Source organism: Haliotis cracherodii, unplaced genomic scaffold, assembly GCF_022045235.1.
Source record: "Haliotis cracherodii isolate W230 unplaced genomic scaffold, xgHalCrac1.p SCAF_8, whole genome shotgun sequence".
NCBI lineage: Eukaryota > Metazoa > Mollusca > Gastropoda > Lepetellida > Haliotidae > Haliotis > Haliotis cracherodii.
This window is the reverse complement of record NW_027266341.1, coordinates 45,051,454-45,070,954: the sequence shown is the minus strand read 5'-3', so window position 1 is coordinate 45,070,954 and position 19,501 is coordinate 45,051,454. Positions and strand designations below refer to the sequence as shown.

At 39.2% G+C, this 19,501-nt stretch overlaps 1 protein-coding gene across 4 annotated transcripts in view; it reads right to left on the bottom strand.

Moving 5' to 3' along the window:
* Positions 1-13,232: 13,232 nt before the first annotated feature.
* LOC139450107 (glycine receptor subunit alpha-2-like) overlaps positions 13,233-19,501 on the bottom strand; it is a 77,855-nt gene continuing 71,586 nt past the window's right edge. For all 4 annotated transcript variants that reach the window (XM_071231755.1, XM_071231756.1, XM_071231758.1 and 1 more), the window contains 5 exons: positions 19,078-19,304; positions 17,341-17,423; positions 16,927-17,058; positions 14,974-15,359; positions 13,233-14,338 (listed from right to left, as the gene is read on the bottom strand). In XM_071231755.1, the coding sequence (XP_071087856.1) occupies positions 14,150-14,338; positions 14,974-15,359; positions 16,927-17,058; positions 17,341-17,423; positions 19,078-19,304 (1,017 nt within the window). In that variant the 3' untranslated portion in view covers positions 13,233-14,149. The remainder of the gene's footprint in view (positions 14,339-14,973; positions 15,360-16,926; positions 17,059-17,340; positions 17,424-19,077; positions 19,305-19,501) is intronic.

Below are 19,501 nucleotides of genomic sequence, written 5' to 3'. Positions count from 1 at the left end.
GTGGAGATAAGTTTCGTCGTGCCTTGCGGATGGTAGACGATGTGCTTACAGGCGTCGCCGCACGAAACTACAAACAGGAAGCGGACAGATTTGGTGGTGGTAGTGTGATAATGTGGGTAGCCATCCCTACAGTGGTAGAACAGACTTGGTGCCAGTTCTTGGGATGTTAACGGCACAAAGTTACACGAATGAGATTCTTCGGCCACGCGTCCTTCCCATTATGCAGCAAGCGAACGTCATTTTCCAAGAAAACAACACCCGACCTCACACGGCAAGACTGACAAAAGCCTTTTTCAGGAGTCCCAACATCCAGGTCCTGCCATGGCCCTCCAGGTCTCTAGATTTAAAGCCAATCGAACATATATGTAATGCACTGTATCAGCGACTGTGAACACGTCAGTAACAGTTGTCACAACGACTGTAGGTAGAGTGGGTGAACATTCCCCATGCTACAATTCGGGATCTGAATGCTTCCATGGGGCGACGATGCCAGTCAGTTTTGGACTCTTGTGGAGGCCATACATGATATTGAGAACAGATGACCTTCACCTTGAAAATCTACTGTTCCATGTGCGTAATGTGGAACCTGGGTCAATTACAATAAAGTTTGAACAATCGCTTACTTTTTGTTGATTATTTATATCATATATAAAATATACATCTAAAAATGACTTTTGTGAGGATTTTCTTCAGGGTATATCTGCATTTACAAATGACAAACTTCACAATGATATGTATCTATCAAACTATTTTTGTCATTATTTCAAACATTGCATGATTTCAAATCCCTATTGTATTCAATAATTCATTAACATTGATTGAAGATTTTGATATAATCTATACATATATATTGAAAGAAATATCTATTTAATCTGCTTGTTTGAGCTTATGTTTTTATTCCAAAATGAGACGTTGCAAATGATACACGTTAACGCGATATCTGCTAAGATATTACGATTGTCGACCCTAAAGCTCGATGAAGCTGGGAGAAGGGATGGTAAGTGCCATGGCGCCAAGGAAAGGGAAAGTTTGAAACAGCCGCTCGCTAACCTGTCCTCTATTCGTGAACGGTGGAGTTTGTTAGAATCGACCGGATGCGTGTTCCGAGAAGACTCGCTGATGAATGTGTAGTTAGTCCACCAAAACAGACTTAATTATAATATGCCCATTAAGTCGTTTGAAGGCAACCTTAACCATCTCGGTCCATTTCGATACAAATATAAAAGCTTGGAGTTATTCGTTAAAAATAATAGGATAAATCAAGTATACCATCGAACGTACACGTATCTAACAATGTATTCGAACAAATGTACCCTAATCTGTGTAATACAGAAATAACTGTCTCCTCACTATAACCTACAGGAACGAGGAGCTCACGTCGCTCGGCTCCGGATCAGGATAATACGGCAGTATCTACTCCGCTTTATGAATGAAAATATATGTGAACACATATGCACCTGACCTCGTTGGGCTATTGGGGAGAAGATTCCCCGCGAGATCAGGTAACATACACAACACCTATTATCACCGTTTAAGGTGTTTGACATTGAAACTAGTACATTTTATCATCGATAGGACAGAGTTTTGAAGAAACCAAACTTGCGTCTTATTGAGATAATCGTATTATTTGTTGCTGTAAAATTTTAAAAAACAGCAGTTCGAGGTTTACACATTTAGCATTCCATTTGGAACAACAATGTCCATCTCCTGTTTAGGAAGTGATTATCATATCATTGTGATAACTGGGGTTGTTGGTTTTTAGGCGAAGGTGATGTCGACGGACTATGAAACATGGTAAACGCGTTCATTTCTAAGTAAAATCTGTGGCACAAGCTATTGTTCAGAGGATCAAAGGTGAAATGAAAGACGTGATAAAACGGGACGAAAACATGTGTTACCACTTTCTACGTGTGGAAATTAATTTCGAGAATAGATGTCTCAGACACGAGAGAACTGTTCATCTACCACCACCAGCACAGATAAGGCCATGAGAAACTGGGAAACCATCACCACCCTACATAGCAGACACATCTTACTGAGACCCAGTATTACTCAAGGCACCAAGGAGTCACCATCTTGTCCAGAATGTAGGAAACACTTTTCCACATAGAAACACAGAAGATGCATCAACCGTACCCACCCACCCCCACTCCTTCTCTCCTGCGCATGCCCCCTCCTCCCCATGCCCCCCCCCCCCCCCCCCCCCCCCTCCTCCTCCCTGGGGTCAAATGGTTGTGGAAAGACTACGTTTGTTTGACAGATTCTGCAAAGGGGACTCATCAAACCAATACCTAATATCATGTGGTGTTACACTGAGAGCCAACCACTTCTGATCCTATGATTGTAAGTTATGCCATATGTGACATTTTGTGAAAGGCGTTCCTTTCGGCCAACAGGCCTAGGATGATTTATTGTCGATGCCCGGAACAAAAGCATAATTATTGTAGTTGACATATGTCTGAAGCCAAAGATGATAAACGTCTCAACTGTTGACACTAACCTCCCATCACAAAAATGTGATTAATGTTATGCTATCACGTGACATTGTTATGAACCCCCTTTATGTGACACTATTCAATTCTCCCGTCGATCTACAATAGGTGAATATATTTACATTGACTGTGACAGCCTATCACGTTCAATTTAACCTGATTTGTCCCATGACAGCAGCTCTGTAAAAACGTTGTTTTAACCAAGTTGCAGTCCGATGTATCGCACAACTACATATCACTGGCATCTAATCATTAACATGAAATCCCAATCACTGGCATCTAGTCATAAACATTAAATCCCAATCAGTGGCATCTAGTCATAAACATGAAATCACTATTACTGGCATCTAGTCATAAACATGAAATCACTATCACTGGCATCTAATCATTAACATTAAATCCCAATCACTGGCATCTAGTCATAAACATGAAATCATTATCACTGGCATCTAGTCATAAAGATTAAATCCCTATCACTGTCATCTAGTCATAAACATGAAATCACTATCACTGGCATCTAATCATAAACATGAAATCACTATCACTGGCATCTAGTCATAAACATGAAATCCCAATCACTGGCATCTAATCATAAACATGAAATCACTATCACTGGCATCTAATCATAAACATGAAATCACTATCACTGGCATCTAGTCATAAACATGAAATCCCAATCACTGGCATCTAGACGTAAACATAACATCCCTACCACTGTCATCTAATCCTACATATAAAATCCCAATCACTGGCATCTAGTCATAAACATGAAATCCTTATCACTGTCATCTAATCATAAACGTGAAAACCTTATCACTGATAGAAACATGAAAACCATACCACTTATCCATACCACTGCATCTAGTCATGAACATGAAATCCCTCTCACATTCCTCTACTCATAAACATGAAGTCCATACCACTGCCATCTAGTCACTTGGACCGAGCATTTTAATGTCATTCATTGAAACGAACTAACTCAGTGTATGAACTAACCACGGAACATTAGGTGAGTTGGGTGTAACGCCGTTTAAACTTATCAAGGTAATGATGGTCACTCGGAGGAAAGAACACAATCAATGTTGGAATAAAGCACGCATTGTTTGAAATTAGCACGGTAATTATGGTCACTTGGAGGAAAGTACGCATTGTTTGAAATTAGCACGGTAACTATGGTCACTTGGAGGAAAGAACGCATTGTTTGAAATAAGCACGGTAACAATGGTCACTTAAAGATAATTGCGCATTGTTTGAAATTAGCACGGTAATTATGGTCACTTGGAGGAAAGTACACATTGTTTGAAATAAGCACGGTAAAAATGGTCACTTGGAGGAAAGTACGCATTGTTTGAAATTAGCACGGTAATTATGGTCACTTGGAGGAAAGAACGCATTGTTTGAAATTAGCACGGTAATAATGGCCACTTGGAGGAAAGTACACATTGTTTGAAATTAGCACGGTAACAGTGCAAGGAATGACGTGTACTGACATTGTAGACGGGGTTGAGTAACATGTCTATGGAGCAATTACAAGGACAATAATATTTACATAATTTCCGACATGTTTTGAATACCTGGCACACCCCAACAAATGCTACTCCTAACTTATAAGAGGTTTTTGAAAAAAAAAAGTTTTCATCTTGATGTAATGCGGGATAGGGTTATTTGGGTGTTGGGGTGGTGGTGGGGTGTTTGAACATCAGGGAATTTCACTTTAACCAAATATGTGAATTTACAAGATATACTGATTTGACCATATGGGTGGTGACATGGGTGTCTTTGACAAAGGAGACATCGAACATGGTGACTGTGTTGAAGAATGTATTTAGGTTCAGGGCTCATTTGTCAAGAAAAAAATGTGAATTTCTGACCATTCAGCTTCCAATATTGGATGCGTAGTCCGTTTCGTCACTAGAGCCCGAATGACCGTCTCAACACATCTCTCACCTTCCACCCAGTCAACCGATTACACAATCAAGTCTTCCTGTCGGCGGGAACCGGTTTCTCGTTCTGTGAACTGGCCATGTCCCGCTGATTCATTTCTACAATAGGGTTAGTGAACATACACTGGACCAGCCCCTGGTCCTAGGAGCGTATTGGTGTAATTAGGCCCAGATCAGGCTACGTTTCTGCTTAACTATTTGGGACACATTTCCGTGTACAGTAAACAAAGGCGACAAAACTCCTTCCATAATCACAAGAAATCTCTAATCTGATGCGACCACGAGACAGTCGTTGTTATTCCTGCAGTCCTTTGGATGTCCCAAGTTTGTTTCACTGAATCCAATTCTGGTCGATTACATACGATTACGATATCCAGGGACTCATTTCTAAGTGGAGGCTAGTATGATTGGTATCGAATCTTCTTTCGAAACTTCTCAGTTCTCTGACAAGAAGCACGTTAGTCACCGCTATTATCGCCAATATCCTAAATGAACACACATACGTGCCTGCTGTGTCGTCGTCAGTTGCACGGATTAAGTGATATTGTTAAAAGAAGGAATTGATAATGTCTGCAACAGCAGTATTTACAAATTAAACGACAGTTCACAGGAAGTTTATTATTTGATGCGCGGCAAACTATGGACTCCCTTTGACTTCAATCTGCCTCCGAACGTCTATATAAGGCAATGAAGTAAACTGCTTCTGTTACACATGGAACTAAATCATATTACATATAATAGCAGGCTCTATGTTGGCTCTAGTGTTGCTATGCATTGGTATGTATGTAATGTATGATAAGAGTTATTTGTAGGTTAGAGATGGTTATAAAATACATTTCCATTATGTGGAAGACTTCATATTTAAACGTTTCGAACCAGTACTAGACAAACATGTCTGCGGGTTGACGATGCTCTTGGTGTACCATCACACGAATACACCCAACTACACCTTTCACACCAACCACACAAAAGACATCCTGATATACCAACAAACTCATCATACACATGTAGATGTTAGAATGACCCTAACAATCTGATATTTGAACACATTTTACAGCAACATTTAACTTACCTTCGCTCTCAGCACCAGGGTCTGGTCGAGTGTAGGTTTACTAAATGCAATTGGAGTACATATAACTCTCAATTTGTACTCCAATAGAACCCCCGCGACCCGCCCATTCAAGCTGCAGTCATTCCAACCATGACCACGCCTTTGCTTACCGATGCGTGTTTTTTCACAAAGGTCACTTGTAACTGATGGTAGTTCATCCATAACTGCTGATCTGTTTGGGAACAATGCCATTTGCACCTTTGCACCCACATCCTTCACATGTCTGCTGTAATGTAACAAATACGCAAAAAACACGAGCCACAGAGACAATAACACCTTCTGTGAGATGGGAAATTGGCATATGAGAATCGTCTTCACACGTTTTCTTCTGTCGAAGTTGTCGCAACTTATGTTTGTTTCTGACGTTGTGATGTTTCAAAGCAACAAAAGAAACCTGTCATCCATTTACCAATAACTATAGACCTTCAAATATTACGAATACAGAATCTATTTAGTCAACAAGAGGCATCAATGCTTTCTGACACTAAGATGTGTTATGGCCATGTACAGGCTCCATACTGCGAGAAATGCGAGTGGTGTTCCACAGCATGATGATGGGTATCTTCCAGGATCTGACTATCGCATATTCATATATATGACTGTATCGCGTACTGATATTTATTGATACGGAGCTGACCACAAGTTACAAGTGGAGGGTGTAGAATGAAGTATGTTATTGAGCTACAACTGGAGGGTGTAGAATGAAGTATGTTATTGAGTTACAAATAGAGGGTGTAGATTGAAGTATGTTATTGAGCTACAAGTGGAGGGTGTAGAATGAAGTATGTTACGAGTTACAAGTGGAGGGTGTAGAATGAAGTATGTTATTGAGTTACAAATAGAGGGTGTAGATTGAAGTATGTTATTGAGTTACAAGTGGAGGGTGTAGAATGAAGTATGTTATTGAGCTACAAGTGGAGGGTGTAGGATGAAGTATGTTATTGAGTTACAAGTGGAGGGTGTAGAATGAAGTATGCTACGAGTTACAAGTGGAGGGTGTAGGATGAAGTATGTTATTGAGTTACAAGTGGAGGGTGTAGAATGAAGTATGTTATTGAGTTACAAGTGGAGGGTGTAGGATGAAGTATGTTATTGAGTTACAAGTGGAGGGTGTAGGATGAAGTATGCTACGAGTTACAAGTGGAGGGTGTAGGATGAAGTATGTTATTGAGTTACAAGTGGAGGGTGTAGGATGAAGTATGTTATTGAGTTACAAGTAGAGGGTGTAGATTGAAGTATGTTATTGAGTTACAAGTGGAGGGTGTAGAATGAAGTATGTTATTGAGCTACAAGTGGAGGGTGTAGGATGAAGTATGTTATTGAGTTACAAGTGGAGGGTGTAGAATGAAGTATGCTACGAGTTACAAGTGGAGGGTGTAGGATGAAGTATGTTATTGAGTTACAAGTGGAGGGTGTAGAATGAAGTATGTTATTGAGTTACAAGTGGAGGGTGTAGGATGAAGTATGTTATTGAGTTACAAGTGGAGGGTGTAGGATGAAGTATGTTATTGAGCTACAAGTGGAGGGTGTAGAATGAAGTATGTTATTGAGTTACAAATAGAGGGTGTAGATTGAAGTATGTTATTGAGTTACAAGTGGAGGGTGTAGAATGAAGTATGTTACGAGTTACAAGTGGAGGGTGTAGGATGAAGTATGTTATTGAGCTACAAGTGGAGGGTGTAGGATGAAGTATGTTATTGAGTTACAAGTGGAGGGTGTAGAATGAAGTATGTTACGAGTTACAAGTGGAGGGTGTAGGATGAAGTATGTTATTGAGTTACAAGTGGAGGGTGTAGGATGAAGTATGTTATTGAGCTACAAGTGGAGGGTGTAGAATGAAGTATGTTATTGAGTTACAAGTGGAGGGTGTAGAATGAAGTATGTTATTGAGTTACAAGTGGAGGGTGTAGAATGAAGTATGTTATTGAGTTACAAGTGGAGGGTGTAGAATGAAGTATGTTATTGAGCTACAAGTGGAGGGTGTAGGATGAAGTATGTTATTGAGTTACAAGTGGAGGGTGTAGAATGAAGTATGTTATTGAGCTACAAGTGGAGGGTGTAGGATGAAGTATGTTATTGAGCTACAAGTGGAGGGTGTAGAATGAAGTATGTTATTGAGCTACAAGTGGAGGGTGTAGAATGAAGTATGTTATTGAGTTACAAGTAGAGGGTGTAGAATGAAGTATGTTATTGAGCTACAAGTAGAGGGTGTAGAATGAAGTATGTTATTGAGCTACAAGTGGAGGGTGTAGGATGAAGTATGTTATTGAGCTACAAGTGGAGGGTGTAGGATGAAGTATGTTATTGAGTTACAAGTGGAGGGTGTAGGATGAAGTATGTTATTGAGTTACAAGTGGAGGGTGTAGGATGAAGTATGTTATTGAGCTACAAGTGGAGGGTGTAGGATGAAGTATGTTATTGAGCTACAAGTGGAGGGTGTAGGATGAAGTATGTTATGAGTTACAAGTAGAGGGTGTAGAATGAAGTATGTTACGAGTTACAAGTGGAGGGTGTAGGATGAAGTATGTTATTGAGCTACAAGTGGAGGGTGTAGGATGAAGTATGTTATTGAGCTACAAGTGGAGGGTGTAGAATGAAGTATGTTATTGAGCTACAAGTGGAGGGTGTAGGATGAAGTATGTTATTGAGCTACAAGTGGAGGGTGTAGAATGAAGTATGTTATTGAGTTACAAGTAGAGGGTGTAGAATGAAGTATGTTATTGAGTTACAAGTAGAGGGTGTAGAATGAAGTATGTTATTGAGTTACAAGTAGAGGGTGTAGAATGAAGTATGTTATTGAGTTACAAGTGGAGGGTGTAGAATGAAGTATGTTATTGAGTTACAAGTAGAGGGTGTAGGATGAAGTTTGTTATTGAGTTACAAGTGGAGGGTGTAGAATGAAGTATGTTATTGAGTTACAAGTGGAGGGTGTAGAATGAAGTATGTTATTGAGTTACAAGTGGAGGGTGTAGGATGAAGTATGTTATTGAGTTACAAGTGGAGGGTGTAGAATGAAGTATGTTATTGAGTTACAAGTGGAGGGTGTAGGATGAAGTATGTTATAGAGCTACAAGTGGAGGGTGTAGAATAAAGTATGTTACGAGTTACAAGTGGAGGGTGTAGGATGAAATATGTTATTGAGTTACAAGTAGAGGGTGTAGAATGAAGTATGTTATTGAGTTACAAGTGGAGGGTGTAGGATGAAGTATGTTATTGAGTTACAAGTGGAGGGTGTAGGATGAAGTATGTTATTGAGTTACAAGTGGAGGGTGTAGAATGAAGTATGTTATTGAGTTACAAGTGGAGGGTGTAGAATGAAGTATGTTGACATATGAAAGTGGGAAATTTAATTAAAGTCCTGATTTTAGGAATTATTATTATGACAAATACATGGAATAGAATCTCCAGAAAATTGTACATAAGTCTCATTCCCTGTCATCGGGCGACCCCTGTGCGTCGTCCGTGTTCGTCTCCAACTCCACAAAGACCATTCCAGAGTTCACGACAACGATCAACTTGTTTAACTGGTTTGACAGTAGAAGCTGTATAATAGGATACCGACCCGATCAAGAAACAAGTCTAGATGTTCTTTGTGCCGGCAACTTTGTATTGCTGCAGTCACTGATACAGTGTATCTGCAGTTGACGGGAATGTTGCCCTCCTCTCCTCCACCTACTACTTTGACGATAACTGTTACTACTACTGCATATATTACCACTATTTTTACTATAACTGTAGCTACTACTACATATATTCCCACTACGTTTACTATAACTCTTGCTATTACTACATATATTACCACTACGTTTACTATAACTGTTGCTACTACTACATATATTACCACTACGTTTACTATAACTGTTGCTATTACTACATATATTACCACTACGTTTACTATAACTGTTGCTACTACTGCATATAATACCACTACGTTTACTATAACTGTAGCTACTACTACATATATTCCCACTACGTTTACTATAACTGTAGCTACTACTACATATATTACCACTACGTTTACTATAACTCTTGCTACTACTGCATATATTACCACTACGTTTACTATAACTGTTGCTACTACTGCATATATTCCCACTACGTTTATTATAACTGTTGCTACTACTGCATATATTCCCACTACGTTTACTATAACTGTTGCTACTACTACATATATTCCCACTACGTTTATTATAACTGTTGCAACTACTGCATATATTACCACTACGTTTACTATAACTGTTGCTACTACTACATATATTCCCACTACGTTTATTATAACTGTTGCTACTACTACATATATTCCCACTACGTTTACTATAACTGTAGCTACTACTACATATATTCCCACTACGTTTACTATAACTGTTGCTACTACTACATATATTACCACTACGTTTACTATAACTGTTGCTACTACTTCATATATTCCCACTACGTTTACTATAACTCTAGCTACTACTACATATATTCCCACTACGTTTACTATAACTGTTGCTACTACTGCATATATTCCCACTACGTTTACTATAACTCTTGCTACTACTACATATATTCCCATTACGTTTACTATAACTGTAGCTACTACTTCATATATTACCACTACGTTTACTATAACTGTTGCTACTACTGCATATATTCCCACTACGTTTACTATAACTGTTGCTACTACTACATATATTCCCACTACGTTTACTATAACTGTAGCTACTACTGCATATATTCCCACTACGTTTACTATAACTCTTGCTACTACTGCATATATTACCACTACGTTTACTATAACTGTTGCTACTACTACATATATTACCACTACGTTTACTATAACTGTTGCTACTACTGCATATATTACCACTACGTTTACTATAACTGTTGCAACTACTACATATATTACCACTACGTTTACTATAACTGTAGCTACTACTACATATATTACCACTACGTTTACTATAACTGTTGCTACTACTACATATATTCCCACTACGTTTACTATAACTGTTGCTACTACTGCATATATTACCACTACGTTTATTATAACTGTTGCTACTACTGCATATATTACCACTACGTTTACTATAACTCTTGCAACTACTGCATTTATTACCACTACGTTTACTATAACTGTTGCTACTTCTTCATATATTCCCACTACGTTTACTATAACTGTTGCTACTACTGCATATATTACCACTACGTTTATTATAACTGTTGCTACTACTACATATATTACCACTACGTTTACTATAACTGTTGCTACTACTGCATATATTCCCACTACGTTTACTATAACTCTAGCTACTACTACATATATTCCCACTACGTTTACTATAACTGTTGCTACTACTGCATATATTACCACTACGTTTACTATAACTCTTGCAACTACTGCATATATTACCACTACGTTTACTATAACTCTTGCAACTACTGCATATATTACCACTACGTTTACTATAACTGTTGCTACTTCTTCATATATTCCCACTACGTTTACTATAACTGTTGCTACTACTGCATATATTACCACTACGTTTACTATAACTGTTGCTACTACTACATATATTACCACTACGTTTACTATAACTGTTGCTACTACTACATATATTACCACTACGTTTACTATAACTCTTGCTACTACTGCATATATTCCCACTACGTTTATTATAACTGTTGCTACTACTACATATATTCCCATTACGTTTACTATAACTGTTGCTACTACTGCATATATTCCCACTACGTTTATTATAACTGTTCCTACTACTTCATATATTACCACTACGTTTACTATAACTGTTGCTACTACTGCATATATTACCACTACGTTTATTATAACTGTTCCTACTACTTCATATATTACCACTACGTTAAATAAAACTGTTGCTACTACTACATATATTCCCACTACGTTTATTATAACTGTTCCTACTACTTCATATATTACCACTACGTTTACTATAACTGTTGCTACTACTGCATATATTACCACTACGTTTACTATAACTGTTGCTACTACTACATATATTCCCACTACGTTTACTATAACTGTTGCTACTACTACATATATTACCACTACGTTTACTATAACTGTTGCTACTACTGCATATATTCCCACTACGTTTACTATAACTGTTGCTACTACTACATATATTACCACTACGTTTACTATAACTGTTGCTACTACTACATATGTTCCCACTACGTTTATTATAACTGTTGCTACTACTACATATATTACCACTACGTTTACTATAACTGTTGCTACTACTGCATATATTCCCACTACGTTTACTATAACTGTTGCTACTACTACATATATTACCACTACGTTTACTATAACTGTTGCTACTACTGCATATATTCCCACTACGTTTACTATAACTGTTGCTACTACTTCATATATTCCCACTACGTTTACTATAACTGTTGCTACTACTACATATATTCCCACTACGTTTACTATAACTCTAGCTACTACTACATATATTCCCACTACGTTTATTATAACTGTTGCTACTACTTCATATATTCCCACTACGTTTACTTTAACTGTTGCTACTACTGCATATATTACCACTACGTTTACTATAACTGTTGCTACTACTGCATATATTCCCACTACGTTTACTATAACTGTAGCTATTACTACATATATTCCCACTACGTTTACTATAACTGTTGCTACTACTGCATATATTACCACTACGTTTACTATAACTCTTGCTACTACTGCATATATTACCACTACTTTTACTATAACTGTTGCTACTTCTTCATATATTCCCACTACGTTTACTATAACTGTTGCTACTACTTCATATATTACCACTACGTTTACTATAACTCTTGCTACTACTGCATATAATACCACTACTTTTACTATAACTGTTGTTACTACGGCATATATTACCACTATGATTACTGTAACTCTTGCAACTACTGCATATTTTACCACTACTATTACTATTAAAGTTTTAGAACTGCAGGATTCTGAGAAAGAATATTGGCCTCCCGCAACTTATACTTGTCTTAAGAGGCCACTAAATTGAACGTTGGTCACTACTACTATTGCTGCTGCTGCTGCTACTGCTGCCTCTACTACTACTACTGTAACTACTAGTACTACTACTACTACTACCCCACTCACTCACTGCGTGTTGCTGAACGTCGCACTTCGCAATATGCCAGTTATATCATGGCGGCCTGTAAATAATTGATTCCGAACCAGACAATCCAGTCATTGATATTATGACCAACGATCCATGCCCTCGGGGTACGTTGACACCCTATCAACCTGATCCATTAAGTCGCCTCGTCTGACCAGCATAGGTTATTGTGGATCTCTCCAAATCCGGGCCCCCCACGGGTTGGCCATAGACAGAGGACGAGTGACAGTACATCGGAGATAAAGGTACAGTTGGGAGAACAAAACCGTGCCGGGCCATATTGTTCTATCAACTGTTCATTTTTACCACAGAGAGCCCACGAACCCTCAGGCGCCTGTTTAGATCTCGAAGTTAGGCAGCTCGAACAGCACTTATTTATAAAATGTATTGCTTGGAGAACATTACAGCAGTTTAATTGTACTTCAAAGTACCCAAATGACAAACACCTTTGAGAGCACAGCCTTCACATGTGTCCTTGCCATTGTGATGAAACTGTTATTGTGAAATGCGAGGCTTTTTCGTTTTGCAAAAAATATAACATTCCGTCAATATTTATTACAAAAATAATGAAATATGCAATCAATAATCTTTCATATTTTCGGTTTACAGTATACCGAAGTAAACATGGAAGAAGCATCCATGTGTGTAAGGAGGGTTGAAGAACGAATTGTGTGAAATCTAAAAATACACGCCCTGCATGCTTTACAGTCACCGACAAAACACATCGGAAACAGTGAACAATGGTCTTTGAGAAAACCAGTCGCTAGATAAGTAGAACAAGTGTGTGTTCAGTGAAGATGGGACTTGCATTAATACGACTTCCTACTGAATTTCATGTGTACAATAACTCAGTTCCTATCATATCTGTAGTATTATCTGAAGTATTCCAAGCAGGATATTCTATCATCTCCCCTCTGGGGCTAGTCAAACAGGGACGTGTTCTACCACAAACTGAAGGTGCCACTGTGTGATTTGAATGTCTGTAACACATCTTAAACACAGCTTGTCCTGTATGGTAGTCTCTGTAAGAAATAATTCAATCCAAGAAAGATAAACTTAAAAAATGGTAAACTTCAATCACGTATGATGTAAATCGAAACCCTTCCATAGAAGACGCATCACATACATGCAAGTAGGATTCTGTTTCAATGTAACGCACCACTGAGAGCGTTCTGGACTGTTCACAACATCTGTGAAATCACATAATGGGAGAGAACTCTAGCACCCATATGTCGATTCAGGAAGCACACCTCACATCTACACACATCCACATGGCGATTCTGATACACGTTGCTTTATACGGAAGGCAATCCATATTGCAGATCTACTAGGTAAATAGCAGGCTGACATTGAGCTTTCATTGCGAGGTATTCGTAGCACTTCCGTATATCAGAATCCTTTAAAGGGAGGTAACTTTGTCATCTGCTGGAGACCATGACACTACTGGCTATTTGAGTTCTCCCATAGCATGTATACCATCCAGTAGACAATGTTGAAGCCCAAGAACACCCCGGGGAAGGCATAGCGGGATATTTTGTCCATTAATCGTGCCTTTTGTCTCATTACTGAAACCTTTGACAGCCCACGACGCCCTCGGACCTGGGCTCGCGTACCATTTTCTTTTTCAAGCTGAAACGCCAAAACAATGGGAGATTACATCTTTGCCTGCAATTCAGAACGAATGATTAGATGCACAGGCCACGTTTAAAAACGTATCAAAAGCCAACAGATATATCAACTTGCTGGCGTATAAACATTATAATAGGATGCTGTTATATTGGGGAGTGGACCCAAAACTACGACTGGAAACCGCACATGGCATGTTTTATTCCGAGAGTTATTATACTGCAATCATTGCGAATGGTGGCGTTGCAGATCATCTCTCTCCATTGGAGTGACCTATATATAACATGCCTTTGTATATATGACTCGCATATGTCAAAAGTATACAAATCCTGACACATTTTATCTTCACGACCACTTTATGGCCTCCCCCTCCCAAGACTCCGTACACTGTCCCACCAACTTGACCTGCCTTCAACTGGACTTATGCGATGCATGTACGAGAGTGAGTATATTTGGAGAAAACAAGTTATTATTTGGGCCACTGCACTTGATATTTAAGTACATCGCAATGAATGACTCTCACCACTACCGCCTACACTACGTAGACAAAACTATGTACCTCATCACAAAATAACCATGACATGACCATTACCATTAATATAACATGATGAAGACTCTGCATGAACACATCTGCTTACCTCGACGCCAAGTTCCTCCCCCGACTCTGGAGGTCGGTAGTTTCCGCTTATTGTCTGGCGACGTCGCTCGACTCTTGCCATGACGTTGACATAAGCAAACTCAAGCAGGGCTGCAAAAACGAACACCAAACACATGGCCATCCATACATCAATGGCCTTGACATAGGACACACGTGGGAGGCTTGCACGTGCACCGGAACTCTGTGTTGTCATGGTGAGGACTGTGAGGAGGCCCAATGAGATGCGAGCAGGCGTTGCATCAATGTCCAGCCAGAAAGACATCCAGGATAAGATTACTATGAGAACACTTGGGACATACACCTGTGCAATGTAGTAGCCATAGTTGCGGGATAGCTGGAAATCCCCTCGGATACACGTGTAGTTTCCTGCAAATAAATTAATTGCAAGTGATTTCTTGGCATTTCATTGGTTATTCAAGCAATTGTTTTTGCCGAAAAATAATTAGGCCGTGCCCACAAGCTGATTATTGCATCCTTATAAGCTGATAATAGGGTGAACGGGGCTTGCGTTTTGACTGATTTCGCATTGTTGTTAATGACAGACAGATATTTTATTACAGTCTCATCTGATATTTACAATATATAATATATATCAAAATTTCAGTACATGTATATGAACCGCCCATTACAGGTAATGAGAGACTTTTTGTGCAATCACAAACAACTTCTAATACACAAAGTTTAAGATAAACAGATAAACAAGAAAACGATCATACTAAAAGCTAAAACCCATAATATTCCTTAAAGTATATGAAAAAATCTTATACATGTTTTTTTCTCTTGAGAAGTCTATGAAGTTATTCCGTTATCATTGTTGACATATTTGTTTATAAGATTTGACTTCAATATGTTTTAATTCGTTTGCGTGAATGTGCACACCATTGTTTTACGTTAATGTCTTTATAAATGCGAACAAAAAAGATACTGAATCAAGTTCTTAAGTAGAGCCACTTGGCCAAGGCTTAGCAATCATGATTTAAGCAGCATCCAAACATAGACCGTTGACTTCTGAAAGTAACTTACACTGGCTACATGTTTGATTATGTATTCAGTATTACCTAGTACCTATGCCTGGTAGTTCTAAACTGACGTTATGCGGTGCTCATTGACGTCACAAGCGATTTATGTGGTGTTATTCCTATAAAGACTCATGTCTCTATATATTCTAAATTTGCTGCTATTGGGAAAACAGTGACACAAAGGACATGAAGATCATCAGTCGCGTGACCACTTGTTGCAATGCCAGGAAGTGGAAATGTACTCATTTGGTAGTGGTGTCAAAACCACATGTGATCAACATAGAAACTGCTATCCTCTGCCCAAGCAGGCACTACACCGACGTTGCATACCCTGCATCAAACGAGCATGAGGACAGGCTGCCATTTATATTCATCTTGATTACCCAGACACAGTTCCTGACGTTCCCATGACATGTCTGGCCAGCACTCTGGCTAGCACATAAGTGTATATCAATAATAAAACTATTGTGGAACTTGAAATATCAATGGAGCTATGTTTGAAGAAAGCGTCCTGTGAGTGACACATATATCATTTTTAACGAATACTACCCTTTATCACACACACGTTCATGTGTTAACATCTATCACCTGAGGTGTTCTTGATTTTGGCAAATATTTGTTTTGTAACATGTATGGAAAACCCCAAATATCGAAAGAAACACTAAACACGCGTACGTCATAATAAGCGACCCTGACTTGGAAGACATATCTTATCATGAACTATTGAGGATATGCATAGACAAAGCTTTAATTAAGCAAGTTGCTGCTTTAGTAACAATATTTATTTGTGTTCATTGGTGGCTACAGTAAAATCACCTTGTAAAGCTACCGACAAAACGAGTGTCAATGAACAAGGTAAGTCAGTTTATATGTTTCATCAATGTCTACCTGTATGAGATAAAACTTGCACCTACCACTGACGTATGTTTTAGTGCAGTCGTCGGTGGTCCAGCCAATGAGGTCAAATTGAGGTAGGGACAGGTCACTCCTTTTGACTATTGGGCTTTCGTGCCATGCAAAGACGACGTTCTTCGTCGAGTAGCCATCTGAAACATATTTGAATTTGTACCATACCTTGTTCTTATTCTGTATTCAAGTTCACGCCCTTAACGTGAAACACAAACACTCGGCCACATGACAGACAAGATGAGTTATGGTGGCATCATGGAGGAGACAGAATTCTGATTTCAACTCATGTGATGGGTATATTGTTTCAATGTGACTTTTGATAGATATATTGTATTCAAAGGTTAGATCAACCACAAACCAGTTAACAGCGATCCTAAAGAAGAATACCCCATCATGATAAGTGACATTTAATTACTCACAACTTTCTAGGAGTATTGAACACACTTGGTCATCAAACGGGTATTTCTGTAACTGCATGTCGCAACTGAGTGTCATCGATATTCTGGAAGTAAATGTAGTCGCAAACAGTGAACCTGGACTAAGAACCATGCCCTAGCTACTATTTGGATATGATCCGTAAATGGCAGGAATTAAGCGTTCTATTGTATGCTGTTATTCATTAATGTTAATCTTTATATGTATGAATTTCTTTATGCACTGGGGGAACGGGTCACCCAGTCGTCTAAGGCGCCGCGATTCGCTGTGCAGATTTGCGTCCCTAGAAATCTATGATTGTGGGTTCGAATCCCGGTTCGCCCCGATTATGTTTCTAGGTGTGCAAGCACCATACCCGTGCTCGTAGGGTTTCACCGAAGTGTTAAACGCCTGAGACCTGCATCGGGCTTTCCTCCCACATTAAGCTGACACGCCGTGATATGACTGGAATACTGTTATAAACGGCATTTAACCCGACTCACTCACTCTTTATACGCTCATATGCTTCATTACACCCAACCGTTAGGAAGGAAAAAAATCAATGCAGTGAGTGTATTTACATAATTCCCCCCAAACAGAAGCAGCTGCAGGGAAATCAACAGTCATTGATATCGCCTGACAGTGCCTGATGGAATCTGCATATTTCCCGACAGAACAACGAGATGAAAAGAACGACTGGACCAGGACAACGTGGTATAACATTGCACTCGGCATCTAGGAGCATACATGTACGGCAGTGTGTAGCGTACATTGTGTAGCACAGTATGAGTGTGGTGACATAAAACATGTTTACTTCTGTATATCTTACAACGCGGGTGTGGGGGTAGTGGGTGGATGGGGGTGGTTGTTGGTGGTGATCGTGGTTGTTGTGGAGGCTGCTCAAGGTATGGAGGACGAAGGGAAGGAGGCGTGTCAGTGAGTTACTGTGATAAACTGAGGTACATAAGAAAGTATGCACTTGAAAATTGGATTTAAGCAAAACATGATAAACTTTGCAAACGTAAGGTCCAAAACACTCGTATTGTAAACATCACCATCGATTAACCATTTCTTGTTTGTTTTATTATTAGCCACCATCAGACATGGATGTATACTTTCTTTTGCCCTGCTGTTTATAAATTTATAAACAAAAAGAACGGACGTGAAGACACACCAAACATAACAGTTAAACCAATACAACCAATATAGATAGCCATGGTAAGAGCTGCCCAGGATGATGGCAATAGCCATGTCACGTCTAATCCTTTAACACCAAACATTAGCCCCTTGGCATATATCACAAACGCCGACAGCTGAATGCGCTCCTTTTGACCCCAGATTTCTGATAGATTTACTAACGATGAAAAGGTCAAAGCAATTTGCCACTTGAGTGATAAAACAAATACATGACCAGATGTGAGTCGAGGTCCAATATTGACCTCTCTGTGCTGAATGTTGCTGGCAGCTCCAAGTGGCATGCCAATGTACATTAAACGCCTCCCTGTTAGTGAGAAATGAATGCCTTGATTTCATATGCACATTGTTCACCTACAATGTACAGTTCTCATAATGTATACCAATTCATCATAGGCACTCATGAAATCTTAATGAATCAGGATAAAACTACATTGGTGTTCGTGCATATCCATTGAACGTGGCAGTCAGCTGATGTTGGCGAGTCTTGTCCATGTACATGCAACTGACCATAACGGACATGGCGTTGTGCAGGTGCTGGTACCCACCTGACACTGTACAGTACTGTCCCGTTAGGATATACATGCATCAGTTTGTTTGGCACCGTGATTGCATGAAAGTCGGCTCTCTTCTCATTGGTGAAGAAGAGATCGGGAACCCAGAGTTGGGACATGATGCGTGTGTCCAACTCCAGCGCCTCTATATTGGGCAGGGAGTCGTATCTGAGGCGTGTGTCGAGCCATGTTTGACGGAGGAAGATCGTCAGTGAGTAATCCTGAAAGAGTAATTTCCTACAGCGGTATAATAATTACATTAAGTTGCATAACAATGAGAATAATAGGAAACGAATTTGCTCTGTCGTGTTTTATGATCTGTATTTGACTGATAATGGTAATCAAAATATGGAAATCATACCGAATTAATGTCTTTTATACATAGATATGGAACAGCTGAATGAGATTAATTTCAAAA